Genomic DNA, 16035 nt, shown 5'->3' with positions numbered 1-16035 from the left:
TTTTCTCCAGCTCGCTAGGTGGTGGTGATGCACCAAGACTTTGAGGAAATCAGAATAAATAGTCACACTACCGAGGAAGATTCTCTCTCATCAGCACCACCTCTCAGCATCCATTCCCAGCTAAACGGATTCTCCGGAATATTTGTTTTTACCTTGTCGACGACACACACACAGCCCAAACAGCGATGGATACCTCCGGGAAAGAGAAGGAGGCGATGCAGCTGATGGCTGAAGCCGACAAGAAGGTCAAATCCTCCGGCTCATTCCTGGGGGGGATGTTCGGGTGAGATGCACTGGTTTCCTTGTTCAAGTCAGTACACGAGCGCTGATTCAGTAATTCATCACGGAGGGGGGAAGGGTCGATGCGTTGCATGACATTGGACAAAGAAATCGCGAGTGTATTGGTGATGTAGCTGTATGATGATTAGGCCTACAATAATGTAAATGTTTTAAAAGTATCATTATGCAGTAGTGAGGGGGAGAATGTCGGGCCTGTTTGTCGCAGTCAGTCAGGCCTCTGCCTTGGGGAGAAGATCTGCAGTGTTCCGGTCATCTGACTGCAAATTGTCAACATTTACTGTTTAACCACCAGGATATCGTTGCTCATTACATATGAAAGGGTAATGGCCTATTATATAGGTACGGAAGTCCAGAAAGGACATACTGTATGAATAAATAAATAAATTCCTTCGTTATGTCGAGATCACAACTTATTTACACTACATCACCAAAAGTATGTGAACACCCCTTCAAATTAGTGGATTCGGCTATTTCAGCCACACCCGTTTCTGACAGGTGTATAAAATCGAGCACGCAGCCCTGCAATCTCCATAGACAAACATTGTCAGTAGAATGGCCCGTACTGAAGGGCTCAGTGACTTTCAACATGGCACCGTCATAGCATACCACCTTTCCAAAAAGACAGTTGTCAAATTTCTTCCCTGGTAGAGCTTCCCCGGTCAACTGTAAGTGCTGTTATTGTGAAGTGGAAACGTCTAGGAGCAACAACAGCTCAGCCGCGAAGTGGTAGGCCACACAAGCTCACAGAACAGGACCTCCAAGTGCTGAAGCGCATAGCATGCAAAAATCGTCCGTTCTCGGTTGCAACACTCACTACCGAGTTCCAACCAGCTTCTGGAAGCAACGTCAGCACAAGAACTGTTCGTCTGAAGCTTCATGAAATGGGTTTCCATGGCCAAGCAGCCGCAAACAAGCCTAAGATCACCATGCACAATGCCAAGAGTCTGCTGGAGTGGTGTAAAGCTCACTGCCATTGGACTTTGGAGCAGTGGAAACACGTTCTCTAGATTGATTAATCACGCTTCACCATCTGGCAGTCTGACAAACCATACAGAAATGGTTTGTCAAGATCGGTGTGGAAGAACCTGACTGTTGTGGAAGAACTTGACTGGTCTGCACAGAGCCCTGAGCTCAACCCTATTGAACACATTTGGGATGAATTGGAACGCCAACTGCGAGCCAGGCCTAATCGCCCAACATCAGTGCCGACCTCACTAATACTCTTGTGGCTTAATGGAATCAAGTCCCCGCAGCAATGTTCCACCATTTGGTGGAAAGCCTTCCCAGAGGAGCGGAGGCTATTATAGCAGTTAAGGTGGGACCAACTCCATATTAATGCCCATGATTTTGTAATGAGATGTTCGACGAGCAGGTGTCCACATACTTCTGGTCATGTAGTGTATCTCATGATCACGACATAACAAAAGTTGTTTTGTCGAGATCAAGATATCATTTTCTCATGGTCACAACATAACAAAAGTTGTTTTGTTGAGATCACAAGATACACTCTAGAAATAGGAGTGTGAACGTATTGATGATGGATTGACAGTATGGCTGAGGTGGAAGAGCCCGTGGTGGATCAGAGCATACGTTTTTTTATTGATTGCTACACTAAGTTAGAATGTTAGCAAGCTAAATGTTCCTTGCCTTGAGCTAAAAGCACATGGGGCATTTAAGCCCTGAATGATGTCTGACGGCAGCACTGTCTCCAAGGCTGTGTGTTGCACTCTATTCCTGGCAGGCTGAACAGATTCAATAGCATCCTCAGAGGCTCATAAAATGAGCCTTACATATGAAGCTGCTATTGAATCTAATCAGCCTGCCAGTAATAGAGCACACCCACTCTAGATGATATGCATCAGCCTATAAAGCACTTTGACAGCTAATCTGCATGAAACGAGCCTTGCCTATGAAACAGCCTACAAGGCAACATCCTCTGAGGCTGAAATTGTATCTGATCAGCCTGTCAGGAATGGAGCTTACACACTGCAAATTTAAATATTATACACAAAACATGAAGTGTCTCATATAATTAAATAACAGTTATGGAAGCTAACAAACAGCATAGATCGCAAGCTAGCTTGTTATCTAGCTAGCTAGCTCACAAAACTAGCCAAATGCATGCGATTGCCTGTGGTCTTGGGTGCGGCATGCAGCCTGGTAGGCATCGTTCAGGGCTTTAATGCCCCACGAGAGCACTGCGATCAATGCAGCCACAGGGGTCCTTGATGAGGTTGTTGTCGTGCATCTGAACAAATTAATGGATGATCAATGGTACTTTTGATTATCTCGTGATTTCAACAAAACAACTTTTGTTATGTCATGATCACAAGAAAATAATCTTGTGATCTTGACAAAACACTGTTTGTTATGTACTGTAATGATCATGAGATAAATAAGTTGTGATCTTTAGATAACAAGATAATAATTGTTTTATTCATACAGTATGTCCTCTCTGGACTTCCATATTGGCCTATTCTGTAGAACAGACATGGCTCTCTGACATGTAGTAGGCCAGCTCTATTCATGAGATTTTCTTTAGTAGACAACGTTCAGTTTGTATCCTCCTGAATGAGACCCAGTAAACACAAACACACATTGTCTGAAGATGTCCAGGTCTATAGCTCATATACCTGCCAGTTTTTAACCGTGTGTGTGTGTGTGTGTGTGTGTGTGTGTTTGTGTGTGTGTGTGTGTGTGTGTGTGTATTTCAGGGGGAGTCACCACAAAGTAGAAGATGCATGTGAGATGTACGCCAGAGCAGCCAACATGTTCAAGATGGCCAAGAACTGGACTGGTGGGCCTCACACACACACACTGCTGAAATACTATAGATGTTCCATAGACATGATAATTATGTTTGTGTGTGTGTGTGTGTGTGTGTGTAGCTGCTGGTAATGCGTTCTGCCAGGGGGCCCGGCTCCACATGCAGCTGCAGAACAAACTGGACTCAGCCACCAGCTTCGTCGACGCAGGGAACGCTTACAAGAAGGCTGACCCTCAAGGTAGGAACACGTACCCACACCCACTCACTCCAAAACATACTAGACTAGAGGGCAAAGCCTCCCTGACATCTGGGACCCTCCCCTTTGATATTTGTCCCTAATAGTAGGTAAAGTATGCTTTGGTCTCTCTCTGACCCTCTCTGGTGGGAAAACCTAACCTCTCTTACTCTCTGCTCCCTTCATATATATCCCTGCCCCCTTTTCTCTTTCTCTCTCCCCTCTTTCACTCCTCCCTTTCCTCCTCTTCCTTGTAGAGGCTATCAACTGTCTAAATGCAGCCATCGATATTTACACTGACATGGTAAGCCTAGTCTAACCCTTGAGCCCTGATCTCTAATCCCTAACCTGTGACCTCTAACCATACCACTTTCATCTTGAACCTGCTTCACCCGTTTCTATGTGCAATTGTGCATGTACTGTGTGTGAAGGGGGCTATGTTTTCTAGCCATCATCGGCTGAGACCGCCCGATATGAAGGCTGATACAGTATGTACTGTATATTCTAGTGATTCTGTATCAGCGTTGTTGCAATCGACATGTTATTCTCCATCTCTGTCCTAATAATCCACATGTGTATTACAGGGTAGGTTTACTATTGCAGCCAAACATCACATCACCATCGCAGAGGTGTATGAGTCTGAGCTGGTGGACATAGAGAAGGTACGGAACACACACAAAACGCGTGCACACACACACACAGAACTCCATATGAACAATACTTTATGTGTGTGTCTCGTTGCCCAGGCGATCGCCCACTATGAGCAGGCAGCCGATTATTATAAAGGGGAGGAGTCCAACAGGTGAGTCTCCTGTGATGTTTAGTATAAATTAATACTATACCATTCAGTTATGCTACCCTCTACTATTACTCAAATGCTATTGTATTATACTACTCAAGTACTTTCTATAATAGAAATTAGGGTTCAGGGGGAGTTGTCATGAGGGGTTCCCCAGGTCTCTATGCTGGGACCTGTACTGTTCCTTCCTTCTCTCGCTGTCTCTCTCCTCTCTCTCAGTTCTGCTAACAAGTGTCTGCTGAAGGTGGGCCACTACAGTGCTCAGCTGGAGCAGTATCCGAAAGCCATTGAGATCTACGAGCAGGTGTGTTTTGCCTGCATTTTATAACCCTGAAATGTGATGATCGGTTCTCTCTGAGGGATGTCACAGTGATGTAATGGTGTGTGTGTGTCAGGTGGCCACCAATACCATGGACAACCCCCTGCTGAAGTATAATGCCAAAGAGTACTTCTTTAAAGCCTCCCTCTGTCACTTCATAGTGGATGAACTCAATGCAAAGGTATTATTATTATCATTATTATTAGTGGTAGTTGTTTTCTTGTTTTGAAGCAAGACACACGGAGTAGACACATTCTTCATATTATTCCAACTGAACCGAGGGAGTACCTGTCAATTATTAGTGATTGTGTGTGCGTTTTGTGTTTTTTATAGCTGGCCATAGAGAAGTACGAGGAGATGTTTCCTGCTTTCGCAGACTCCAGAGAGTGCAAGCTGCTGAAGGTAGACACAATGAGCGCCTTTGTGTGTGCGTGTGTGTAAAAGACTTCACGCTGCTCGTTTAACAGCATAGCTTCCTTCTTCACGAGCCCACACCCATCTCCCCCTCTCTGTCTCTCTGTAGAAGTTGCTGGATGCCCATGAGGAGCAGAACTGTGAGGCGTTTACTGAAGCTGTTAAAGAGTTTGACTCCATCTCTCGTCTGGACCAATGGCTCACCACCATGCTGCTCCGTATCAAGAAGACCATCCAGGGAGATGCTGGAGATCTCAAATAAAGAGAGATAGAGGGGTGGGTTGGGGGAGGATACAAGGAGGGAGGGATAGAGAAAAAGATGGCTAGGTAGAGAGATGATGGAGAGAGAGGATGGACAGAGACAGAAGGAGAGATGAGGGAGGGAGAGATATAGGGTTAGGGCAGTGGTGTGAATGGAGACAGGTCTCTATGCATTTGATGTGTTCAGTGTAAATAAGTCCATGGCTCCTGTAGTCTATCGTGTCTTACCATACCTTAACCTCAAACTCCTGTCAAAAACGTTAGCTGTTTCAACTTAAAATAGGAGTTACCCAGCTGATGTAAAGTTACGTCAACTTATCAAGTTGAGTTGACAAAACCAGGGAACAAATGATTAGATACATTATAGTATACAAGTTCATACAACTTTATATTTTAGGTCAGTGGGGTACACTTACACTCATGTTTTTAAGTTGAAACAGTAAGCCTTTTACAGTGCATGGCACACTTAACCTTCCTAACCTCTCCACTGAATATCTTCCCTTGTTTGGGCCCTGTACGTTCATGTTTTAAAGTGTAGGGCTGTACAGATAGTGTGTGAAAAGGTGGAGTGTGTGTGTGTGGCACGCACACAATGTATCACATTGAAGCCAATATATCTGTGACAGTGCTGGTTGTGGTTGTTTTGTTGTTTTTGTTCTTGTTTTGTGTGTGTGTGTGTGTGTGTGTGAGTGAGTGAGAGAAACAACCAAAGGGACATCCTGTTCTATTCATTCAATTTCTATGGTCCCCTTAGATATGTTTTCCACCCCTAGACACTTCCCCAAACCCGCTAGACACTTATGATCTGAAAAGATTGGATAGGTATAAGCACACACATATCCAATCCTCTCAGATCTACACATGTGTTAAGGGTCAAAGGTTAAGGGTTAAGGCCAGAGATTATGGAAAGTGTCTGTAATGTAGTGTGTGTTGCTGTGGTGTGTGTATTCCTCTCAGCATGTTGCCATGGTAATGATGTGTGTGTTCAGTGTTGTGTGCAGTCAAACTACAGGTTATCACACATATCTCTATGTTCATGAATTACCACACGTTTGTGCAAAAATTTACTAAAAATAAAACTTCAACAAACTTGCATTTGCTGCGGTGTGTCTGTGTGTGCTTGTGTGAAGGAAAGCGAGAGGGGGGAATATTGTATCTTTTTATAATCAAAATCAATGTAAAAAAAAAAGGTAATACATTTAAAATGATGGGAATTTTCGTGAAATTAAATAACAATTATATCTAACACTGATTTTCCTAATTGTTTGCACGTTTGTCAGACTGTAGGACTACAAACAAAACATTTCCTTCAGTCTGTATCATCTCATCTTGTCAATGAAACAGCAGCAGCTTCGTCATTTTTTCAGACATTCCGATGTTGTTTTTAGAAAAACGCGTTATTTGTTATCAGCAACGTTCTATTGGCAGTTCGTTTCTGGTTGTTTGTTATTTTGTCTACCCTGTCCATTAATCACGGAAGATATTTAACTTTATATATTTCATATAGGTTACTTTTAGATAATTTTATCACATGGACATTCAGGAAGTGTCAGGATCACTTGAGAGCATCCGTAAGTCACCAGATCGCTATAACTCTCTTTCGGACAGTCTCTCGAGCGGTCCTTTTGAATCACGCAGCCAACTCGTAGGTGTGTCCCGCCCTCCTCTCCCGTCCCGCAACGTGGGGAACTACCTGTTGTATGATCCGCTGCAGGAAAACGTACTCAGAGCTGCGAATGCTCACAGCGGAGAGGAGTTGGTGTGCAAGGTCTGTGGATTAAAACAAATATATACAGTGAGGGAAAAAAGTATTTGATCCCCTGCTGATTTTGTACGTTTGCCCACTGACAAAGAAATTATCAGTCTATAATTTTAATGGTAGGTTTATTTGAACAGTGAGAGACAGAATAACAACAAAAATATCCAGAAAAATGCATGTCAAAAATGTTATAAATTGATTTGCATTTTAATGAGGGAAATAAGTATTTGACCCCTTCTCAATCAAAAAGATTTCTGGCTCCCAGGTGTCTTTCATACAGGTAACGAACGGAGATTAGGAGCACACTCTTAAAGGGAGTGCTCCTAATCTCAGTTTCTTACCTGTATAAAAGATACCTGTCCACAGAAGCAATCAATCAATCAGATTCCAAACTCTCCACCATGGCCAAGACCAAAGAGCTCTCCAAGGATGTCAGGGACAAGATTGTAGACCTACACAAGGCTGGAATGGGCTACAAGACCATCGCCAAGCAGCTTGGTGAGAAGGTGACAACAGTTTCTGTGATTATTCGCAAATGGAAGAAACACAAAAGAACTGTCAATCTCCCTCAGCCTGGGGCTCCATGCAAGATCTCACCTCGTGGAGTTGCAATGATCATGAGAACGGTGAGGAATCAGCCCAGAACTACACAGGAGGATCTTGTCAATGATCTCAAGGCAGCTGGGACCATAGTCATCAAGAAAACAATTGGTAACACACTATGCCGTGAAGGACTGAAATCCTGCAGCGCCCGCAAGGTCCCCCTGCTCAAGAAAGCACATATACATGCCCGTCTGAAGTTTGCCAATGAACATCTGAATGATTCAGAGGACAACTGGGTGAACGTGTTGTGGTCAGATGAGACCAAAATGGAGTTCTTTGGCATCAACCCAACTTGCCGTGTTTGGAGGAGGAGGAATGCTGCCTATGACCCCAAGAAACCATCCCCACCGTCAAACATGGAGGTGGAAACATTATGCTTTGGGGGTGTTTTTCTGCTAAAGGGACAGGACAACTTCACCGCATCAAAGGGACGATGGACGGGGCCATGTACCGTCAAATCTTGGGTGAAAACCTCCTTCCCTCAGCCAGGGTATTGAAAATGGGTCGTGGATGGGTATTCCAGCATGACAATGACCCAAAACACACGGCCAAGGCAACAAAGGAGTGGCTCAAGAAGAAGCACATTAAGGTCCTGGAGTGGCCTAGCCAGTCTCCAGACCTTAATCCCATAGAAAATCTGTGGAGGGAGCTGAAGGTTCGAGTTGCCAAACGTCAGCCTCGAAACCTTAATGACTTGAAGAAGATCTGCAAAGAGGAGTGGGACAAAATCCCTCCTGAGATGTGTGCAAACCTGGTGGCCAACTACAAGAAACGTCTGACCTCTGTGATTGCCAACAAGGGTTTTGCCACCAAGTACTAAGTCATGTTTTGCAGAGGGGTCAAATACTTATTTCCCTCATTAAAATGCAAATCAATTCATAACATTTTTGACATGCGTTTTTCTGGATTTTTTTGTTGATATTCTGTCTCTCACTGTTCAAATAAACCTACCATTAAAATTATAGACTGATCATTTCTTTGTCAGTGGGCAAACGTACAAAATCAGCAGGGGATCAAATACTTTTTTCCCTCACTGTATATATATATATATATTAAAAAAAATGAAAACATGATGGTGCTCAATCACCTACTCTTATCTCTTTTCCATTTCAATCGTTGGCGCCATCTTCTAGTCTCTTCTCTCTTTGTCTCCTTACTCCAGCCTTTCCACATTATCTCCTTTTATTCCTGCAGTGCCAACATGCTCAACAGAAACAGGACCCTCATGTACAGTAGGCATGTGTTCGTATGTAGGCTGTGCAAACACAGTTACACCACAATGCAGATGTTGTCTTATTGGTTTCATAGGGCCTCAAAAGTATTTCTGAATTCCAGTTGTTCCACCTATAATATTGGCTATTGTAGAATCTTTATGACTTCTCAACAGTTTTCCTGTGTTCTAGGTCCTTCCTGTCTCTCGGTACCGGGAGGTTCTGTGTTCGTACTACTGCCTGCCCCCCCACCCCAACATAATTGAGATGCGTGATGTGGTTGTCGGGGACGCCCATGCCTACTTGTTCTTCCCACGTTCCTACGGGAACCTAGGGGTGATGCTCCAGGCCCGGCGGCTACCAGAGGACACAGCCAGATACCTGTTCCGCCAGCTGGTGTCGGCTGTGGCACATTGCCATAACAATGGACTAGTGCTCAGAGACCTCAAGCTGAACAAGTTTGTCTTCAAGAACAAGGAGAGGTGTGTGTGCAGAGCAGCCTGATGACCTAGAGGCCGGAGAGGGAGCATACGTGACAAATAGCTTCTTAGCAAAGAACAATTTCTCAAACAATAATTTTGCTAGGACTATTTGGGAGTGGTCTGAGTAGGAGGGGAAAACTGAAAACTAGCTGTTATTGGCAAAGAGGTTTGGAACTCTCTTTCTTATTGGTCTATTAACTAATTTACCGCCTGTTGATTTCACCAGGCAGGCCAAAACTCCATCCCACCAAAACAGGCTGAAATTTCAGGCGCTAAAAGGGCATTGTCATAATTTTCACAATATTATTCCAACCTCATAGTGTGGAAATATATATAAATACAGGGAAATCACATTTTTGACTGCACTGGGCCTTTAAAGTTAATTTCCTGCAATTCTACACATTTTGCCATGGGGCAGCAATTCTACTCATTTTGCCATGACTTATGCCATGTTATTGATATCTGAGTGACTTACTAAATCAATGGGGTCCCCCTGGAGGTCAGGGACCCTCGGCACATGCCCTGCGTGCCTGTATTCGGCCATGATTAATACACATTTAGATAGCTGGCTAGACTAATTTACCAATGTAAAAATTGTTAGCTGACATGGCTAATTGAGTTACTGTCAGTGACTGACACTGACAGTGTCGTCACGAGAAAAACTGAAATCGAGCAACCAATTTTGCTCGATTTTGAAATTGCATCTTGTGTATTCTACATCTTGTGTATTCTAGTTGAGATCCCGACTGAGTTTATTATTTTTGGTCGAGCCCCATTTGTGTGTGTGTGTGTGTGTGTCAGGACCCTGTTGATGCTGGAAAGCTTGGATGATGCAGTCATAATGCAGGAAGGAAACACCTCCCCCTATTGCAGCCCAGGACATGGGGACGTCTCTGGCAGTTTGTGGGTCTGTGCTCCGGCTACAGATGTCTGGTCTCTGGGAGTGATGCTCCACGCCTTGCTATTGGGCTGTTACCCTGTTGGGGCTGGACTAACCCAAGAGGGGGCCGTACTAACCTCGCAGGCTCGCTGTCTGATACGCTCAGCCCTGCATTCTAACCCCAACCTCCGCCTCTCTGCCTCCGAGCTTCTCACACACCCCTGGCTGTCCACACATGCACAGGCATACACACAGGCACATACACCAGATCAGACTGTACCTACCTGACACATACACACACACACACACAATATATAAAGCAACACCAATAAAGGAGGACATTTGTATATAATTGTGTTCTTCATTTTCTTTTATGCAATTTTAATAACACTATTATTATAATTGTATATATTGTAGATTAGATTTCACCCTATAGTTCAATCAAAGAGTTTGGAATATACTGGATAAAGGCACTTAGTCAGTGGCTCTTGATATGAACGTCAACAGTAGCCTACAGCTCTTGAATTTCCGTGCTTTACCATTTTAATCTTTCCTATCCATTAGTTGCAATCAACTTAACTGACATTATAAAAATGCCTTCTATTCCATGAGCCACATGAGAATTATATCAATATAAAGCTGAATATTTTTCTTAAGGTTTGACTACACTACTTATGGCGCATTTTCACTGAGGATTTACCCTGGTGTTTTAAGCAAGAGGCTCTGACTTTTCTGTTTCCATCTACGCGGGACAGCACCTGTGTTTCACTGGGCACGTGTCTCACTTTATTCTCACTGTCAGTCTCCCCGGTTACAACCTGTTTTGCCTGTCCTGAGCCTGCCTGCCGTCTACGTCTACCGACTTACCAGGATTACGAACCGGGCGTTTCTCTCCCAGTGCTCCCTCATTTTCTAGCTACAGCCCTCTTCGTTTCCGTTGGACCGTTCAAAGATGGCATATCTTATAACGCTGATGTCCGGGAGGGCACTCGCCTGGGCTACGGCGGTGTGGGAGGAACAATCCTGTCACGCTCTGACCTTAGATATCTCTGTTTTCTTTATATTTTGGTTAGGTCAGGGTGTGACGAGGGTGGGTATGCTAGTTTTTGTATTGTCTAGGGGTTTTGTATGTCTAGGGTTTTGTAGGTCTAGGTAATTTGTATGTCTATGGTGGCCTGATATGGTTCCCAATCAGAGGCAGCTGTTTATCGTTGTCTCTGATTGGGGATCATATTTAGGTAGCCATTTTCCCTTTTGTGTTTGTGGGTTCTTGTTCTATGTTTAGTTGCCTGTCTGCACTATTCATATTAGCTTCACGGTTCGTTTTTGTTGTTTTGTTAGTTTGTTCAGTGTTCATTCTTTTAATAAATTAGAATGTATGCATACCACGCTGCACCTTGGTCTCATTCGTATGACGAACGTGACAAATCCACTGTTTGCCGTAGTCTGGAGGATTTCGTGGCGGGAGTTGTTCGATTCTCCATTGTCTGAGAGAGAGGCGGCTCGGAAGCTACTTCAACTGCATCAAGACTCCCGTAGTGTGGCAGACTACGCAGTGCACTTTAACGCCGAGAGTGCCTGGAACCCGGAATCCCTGTTCTACACGTTCCTTCATGGATTTTCAAAGGGAATTAAGGACAAGCTCGCAGCCCGGGAGCTGCCCTTGGACCTCGACTCTCTCATAGACAGGAAACACAGGGATAAATACACCAGGGAAAATAAGTGACACCTGGAGGGAGTGGAGACTTTCACAAGGACATGTGAAACAGATCAGGGCTTGACACTTCTATCAATCCCAAAGAAATCAACAATCAATTTAAACAATTCTACTCTGCTCTTTACTCGTCTGAGGCTCTTGCTGATATCTCGTAAGCATGCATTTCTAGACAATCTGGGCAACCCCTGTCTCAATTCAGATGATAAAACCAGCATAGATGCCTCAATAAGTGATGTTCGAAGCTACTCTGGCAATCCATTCCATGCAGAACGGCAAAGCTCCTGGGCCTGATGGCTTCCCTATTGAATTTTATAAAGCATTCTCCTCTAAACTATCCCCTATCCTCAGCTCAATGTACAATGAAATCCTTTCTAGTCAGAAACTGCCCCAGACACTTACGCAGGCAACTATTTCAGTTTTGCTTAAAAAGGACAAGAATCCCCTAGACTGTGACTCATACTGTCACGTTCTGACCATAGTTCTTTTGTGTTTTCTTTGTTTTAGTGTTGGTCAGGACGTGAGCTGAGTGGGCATTCTATGTTGTGTGTCTAGTTTTCCCGTTTCTGTGTTTGGCCTGGTATGCTTCTCAATCAGAGGCAGGTGTTAGTCATTGTCTCTGATTGGGAACCATATTTAGGTAGCCTGTTTTCTGTTGGGGTTTGTGGGTGGTTATTTTCAGTCTTTGTGTGTCTGCACCAGACAGAACTGTTTCGTTTCGTGTGTTTCTCGTTTCTCGTTATTTTGTTTGTTTGTTACGTATTCTATTAAAAATTTATACTTTTCACGCTGCGCCTTGGTCCTCCTCTCTTCCTCCATACGACGAACGTTACAGAACCACCCACCACAATAGGACCAAGCAGCGTGGTAACGGGCAGCAACAGCAGCGGCCGAAAACACAAGACTCCTGGACTTGGGAGGAAATACTGGACGGCAAGGGACCATGGAAACAGGCTGGTGAGTATCGCCACCCCAAAGCTGAGCTGGAGGCAGCGAAAGCGGAGAGGCGGTGGTATGAGGAGGCTGCACGTAAGCGCGTCTGGAAGCCAGATAGGCAGCCACAAAAATGTATTGGCGGAGGCACACGGGGAGTGGTGTTAAGCCAGGTAGGAGAACTGAGCCAACTCCCCGTGCTTACCGTGGAGAGAGAGCGACTGGGCAGGCACCGTGTTATGCAGAGATGCGCACGGTGTCCCCGGTGCGTGTGCATAGCCCGGTGCGGTACATTCCAGCACCTCGTATCGGCCGGGCTAGGGTGGGCATCGAGCCAAGTGCCATGAAACCGGCTCTACGCATCTGGTCACCAGTGCGTCTCCTTGGGCCGGGGTACATGGCACCAGCCCTACGTATGGTGTCTCCCATACGTGTACATAGCCCAGTGCGGCACTGGCATGGCCACGGGGAGTATTCAGCCAGGTAGGGTTGGGCAGGCTCGGTGCTCGAGACCTGTAGTGCGCCTCCACGGTCCGGTCTATCCGGTGCCTTCTTCGCGCACCAGTCCGCCTGTGGTAGCCCCTCGCACCAGCCCAGTACCACCAGTGCCAACACCACGCACCAGGCTTCCTGTGCGTCTCCAGAGCCCTGTGGGTCCTGTTCCTCTTCCCGCACTCGCCCAGTGGTGCGTGTCCCCAGTCCGGTACCACCAGTTCCAGCACCACGCACCAAGCCTCCTGTGCGTCTCCAGAGCCCTGTACGCCCTGTTCCTGCTCCCCGCACTCGCCCAGTGGTGTGTGTTCCCAGCCCGGTACCACCAGTTCCGGCACCACGCACCAGGCCTACTGTGCGCCTCAGCAGGCCAGAGTCTTCCGTCTACCCAGCGCCATCTGAGCTGCCCGTCTGCCCAGCTCCATCTGAGCCGCCCGCCAGTCAGGAGCTGCCAGAGCCGCCCGCCAGTCAGGAGCTGCCAGAGCCGCCCGCCAGTCAGGAGCTGCCAGAGCCGCCCTTCAGTCAGGAGCTGCCCTTCAGTCATGAGCTGCCCTTCAGTCCGGAGCTGTCCTTCAGTCCGGAGCTGCCCTTCAGTCATGAGCTACCCCTCAGTCCTGAGCTACCTCTCAGTCCTGAGCTACCTCTCAGTCCTGAACTACCTCTCAGTCCTGAGCTACCTCTCAGTCCTGAGCTACCCCTCAGTCCTGAGCTGCCCCTCAGTCCGGAGCTGCCCCTCAGTCCGGAGGAGTTTCTTCAGTCCAGAAGCGTCTTTCAGTCCAGTGGGCCCATTTATTAGGGTTCCCAGGCCAGGGTCGGCGGCGAGGGTCGCCGCTCAAAGGACGTCACTGAAGAGGACAAAGACTATGGTGGAGTGGGGTCCACGTCCAGCGCCAGAGCCGCCACCGCGGACAGATGCCCACCCAGACCCTCCCCTATAGGTTCAGGTTTTGCGGCCGGATTCCGCACCTTGGGGGGGGGGGGTACTGTCACGTTCTGACCATAGTTATTTTGTGTTTTCTTTGTTTTAGTGTTGGTCCTCCCCTCTTCCTCCATACGACGAACGTTACACATACCGCCTTTTGTGTCTTTTGTGCTGCGATTATAAAATTCTCACTAAGGTCCTCTCGCGCCATTTAGAGACAGTAATACCTAATATAATTAACTCTGACCAACCCGGATTTATCTCAGATAGGCAATCTTTCTATAATATGCGCTGGCTATTTAATGTTCTTTATTCTGCCCACTCAACTCAACAGCCAGAGATTGTCATCTCTCTTGATGCTGAGAAGGCTTTCGACCGGCTTGAGTGGGAATATCAATTTACAGTACTAGAGATTGGGGTTTGGCCCGTCATTCCTTTCCTGAATTAAGATTTTGTACTTGTCCCCAGTGGCTTCTGTTTGCACCAACAATGTTACCTCCAGCTACTTCCCTCTCCACAGGGGGCCAGGAAGGGTTGCTGTTTATCCCCTTTCCTATTTGATATAGCTATTGAGCCTCTTGCTATCGCCCTGTGCACGGAGGAGAGGATTAAGGGAATACTAAGGGGCGACAACTCACAAGGTGTCCTTATATGCAGACGATCTTCTTATATACATTTCTAACTCCGTGGAGTCTATACCCTATCTCTTGGACATGCTACAAGGTTTTGGGACATTCTCTGTTTATAAGTTAAACCTAACAAAAACTGTGCTCCTCCCCATTAATCACCTTAAATTATGCTCAATTTAAGGTGGAGTATCAGGTTTTTACTTATTTGGGGATAAAGGTCACATGCTCATTTAAGGCTCTGTTTAAACATAACTTCAAAACACTCCTGGAGCGCACTAACCAGGATTTCACAAGGCGGTCGCCTCTTCCCATTTCATTAGCAGGTTGCATTAATTCTGTTAAGATGACTGTACTACCTAGGTTTTTGTACTTATTCCAAATGATTCCCATTTTTCTGCCAAAGTCGATGTTCAAATAACTGGACAGCTACATTTCCAACTTCATTTGGAATAAGTCAAATCCACGAATGAGAAAGGTATATTTAGAGAGACAATTTTTTTACACTACTACTGTTCAGCAAATATATCTAAATGTGTTTATTGAGTTTCTACATTTGAAAATAAGGATGGGCCATCATGGAGTTACAGTCAAGCCTGCCAACTTCTCCTGGCTCACGCCTGTGCTCCCCACTGCCCATGAACCTTGGTACCCATGTTTTGAATCCCATTGTCAAGAACTCCCTTAAAATCTGGTCCCAATTCCAAAATCACTTTAGCCTTAAACAAGCAAGCTGCTTCTCTCCATTAACATCTAATCATCTCTTCCCAGCGTCACAGATTGACACGGCATTCCAGTTCTGGTATAGGAATGGTGTGGTGTTTTTTTGTGACATATTTGTTGATAACACATTCATCTCATTCGATACTCTGAAGGTTGACCATAATATTCCCAATACCCACTTTTTTTTTTTTTTTTGATATCTGCAAACTGTCAGTTTTGCCAAAAAACATTCCCTTATTTCCACTTGAGCCCTTTAAGTGTCCAGTCGAGAGGTGCTTAGATCTTAATCCGTATCTGAAGGGCACAATCCCCAGATTATACGACATAATACAGAACATTAATCCGCCTTCCTTGGCAAGTACAAAATCTGCATGGGAGCAAGACACTGGTAGCGAGCTACCTGATGACATGGCAACAAAGTATTGAGCCTATCCACACCTCATCATTTTGCATAAGGCATGGGCTCATTCAGTTTAAAGTTTTGCACCGTCTCCATTACTCAAATGACAGATTGTCAAAAATATATCCAAATGTTGACCCCAAGTGTTTGAGATGCCACCAGAGTCCAGCGACTGTGGGACACATATTTTGATCA

The 16035-nt window shown here is 45.5% G+C and overlaps 2 protein-coding genes across 3 annotated transcripts; both read left to right on the top strand.

Moving 5' to 3' along the window:
• Positions 1–57: 57 nt before the first annotated feature.
• On the top strand, positions 58–6188 carry LOC139553469 (beta-soluble NSF attachment protein-like). Of its 2 annotated transcripts, XM_071365812.1 has the most exons (10): positions 58–283; positions 3015–3097; positions 3189–3305; positions 3560–3606; positions 3887–3964; positions 4049–4104; positions 4321–4405; positions 4497–4601; positions 4754–4822; positions 4944–6188. In XM_071365812.1, the coding sequence occupies exons 1-10, from the start codon at positions 186–188 to the stop codon at positions 5094–5096; spliced, it is 891 nt and encodes a 296-aa protein (XP_071221913.1). In that variant the 5' UTR covers positions 58–185; the 3' UTR covers positions 5097–6188. The 2 variants fall into 2 exon arrangements, with proteins under 2 accessions (XP_071221913.1, XP_071221915.1); XM_071365814.1 differs by lacking the exons at positions 58–283; positions 3015–3097; positions 3560–3606 and having other exon boundaries at positions 3198–3305.
• Positions 6189–6416: 228 nt separating this feature from the next.
• LOC139553468 (tribbles homolog 2-like) lies at positions 6417–10382 on the top strand. Its single transcript, XM_071365811.1, has 3 exons — positions 6417–6863; positions 8861–9150; positions 9952–10382. The coding sequence occupies exons 1-3, from the start codon at positions 6627–6629 to the stop codon at positions 10316–10318; spliced, it is 894 nt and encodes a 297-aa protein (XP_071221912.1). The 5' UTR covers positions 6417–6626; the 3' UTR covers positions 10319–10382.
• The last annotated feature ends 5653 nt before the right edge of the window (positions 10383–16035 follow it).

Source organism: Salvelinus alpinus, chromosome 25 (assembly GCF_045679555.1).
Source record: "Salvelinus alpinus chromosome 25, SLU_Salpinus.1, whole genome shotgun sequence".
Lineage (NCBI taxonomy): Eukaryota > Metazoa > Chordata > Actinopteri > Salmoniformes > Salmonidae > Salvelinus > Salvelinus alpinus.
This window is presented reverse-complemented; position numbering and strand designations above follow the sequence as displayed.

Coding starts and splice junctions, on each gene's coding strand:
- LOC139553468 (XM_071365811.1), top strand. CDS start 6,627: ATGGACATTCAGGAAGTGTCAGGATCACTTGAGAGCATCCGTAAGTCA. Junction 6,864..8,860: donor GAGAGGAGTTGGTGTGCAAG/GTCTGTGGATTA, acceptor CCTGTGTTCTAG/GTCCTTCCTGTCTCTCGGTA. Junction 9,151..9,951: donor GTCTTCAAGAACAAGGAGAG/GTGTGTGTGCAG, acceptor TGTGTGTGTCAG/GACCCTGTTGATGCTGGAAA.
- LOC139553469 (XM_071365812.1), top strand. CDS start 186: ATGGATACCTCCGGGAAAGAGAAGGAGGCGATGCAGCTGATGGCTGAA. Junction 284..3,014: donor TTCCTGGGGGGGATGTTCGG/GTGAGATGCACT, acceptor TGTGTATTTCAG/GGGGAGTCACCACAAAGTAG. Junction 4,823..4,943: donor GAGAGTGCAAGCTGCTGAAG/GTAGACACAATG, acceptor GTCTCTCTGTAG/AAGTTGCTGGATGCCCATGA.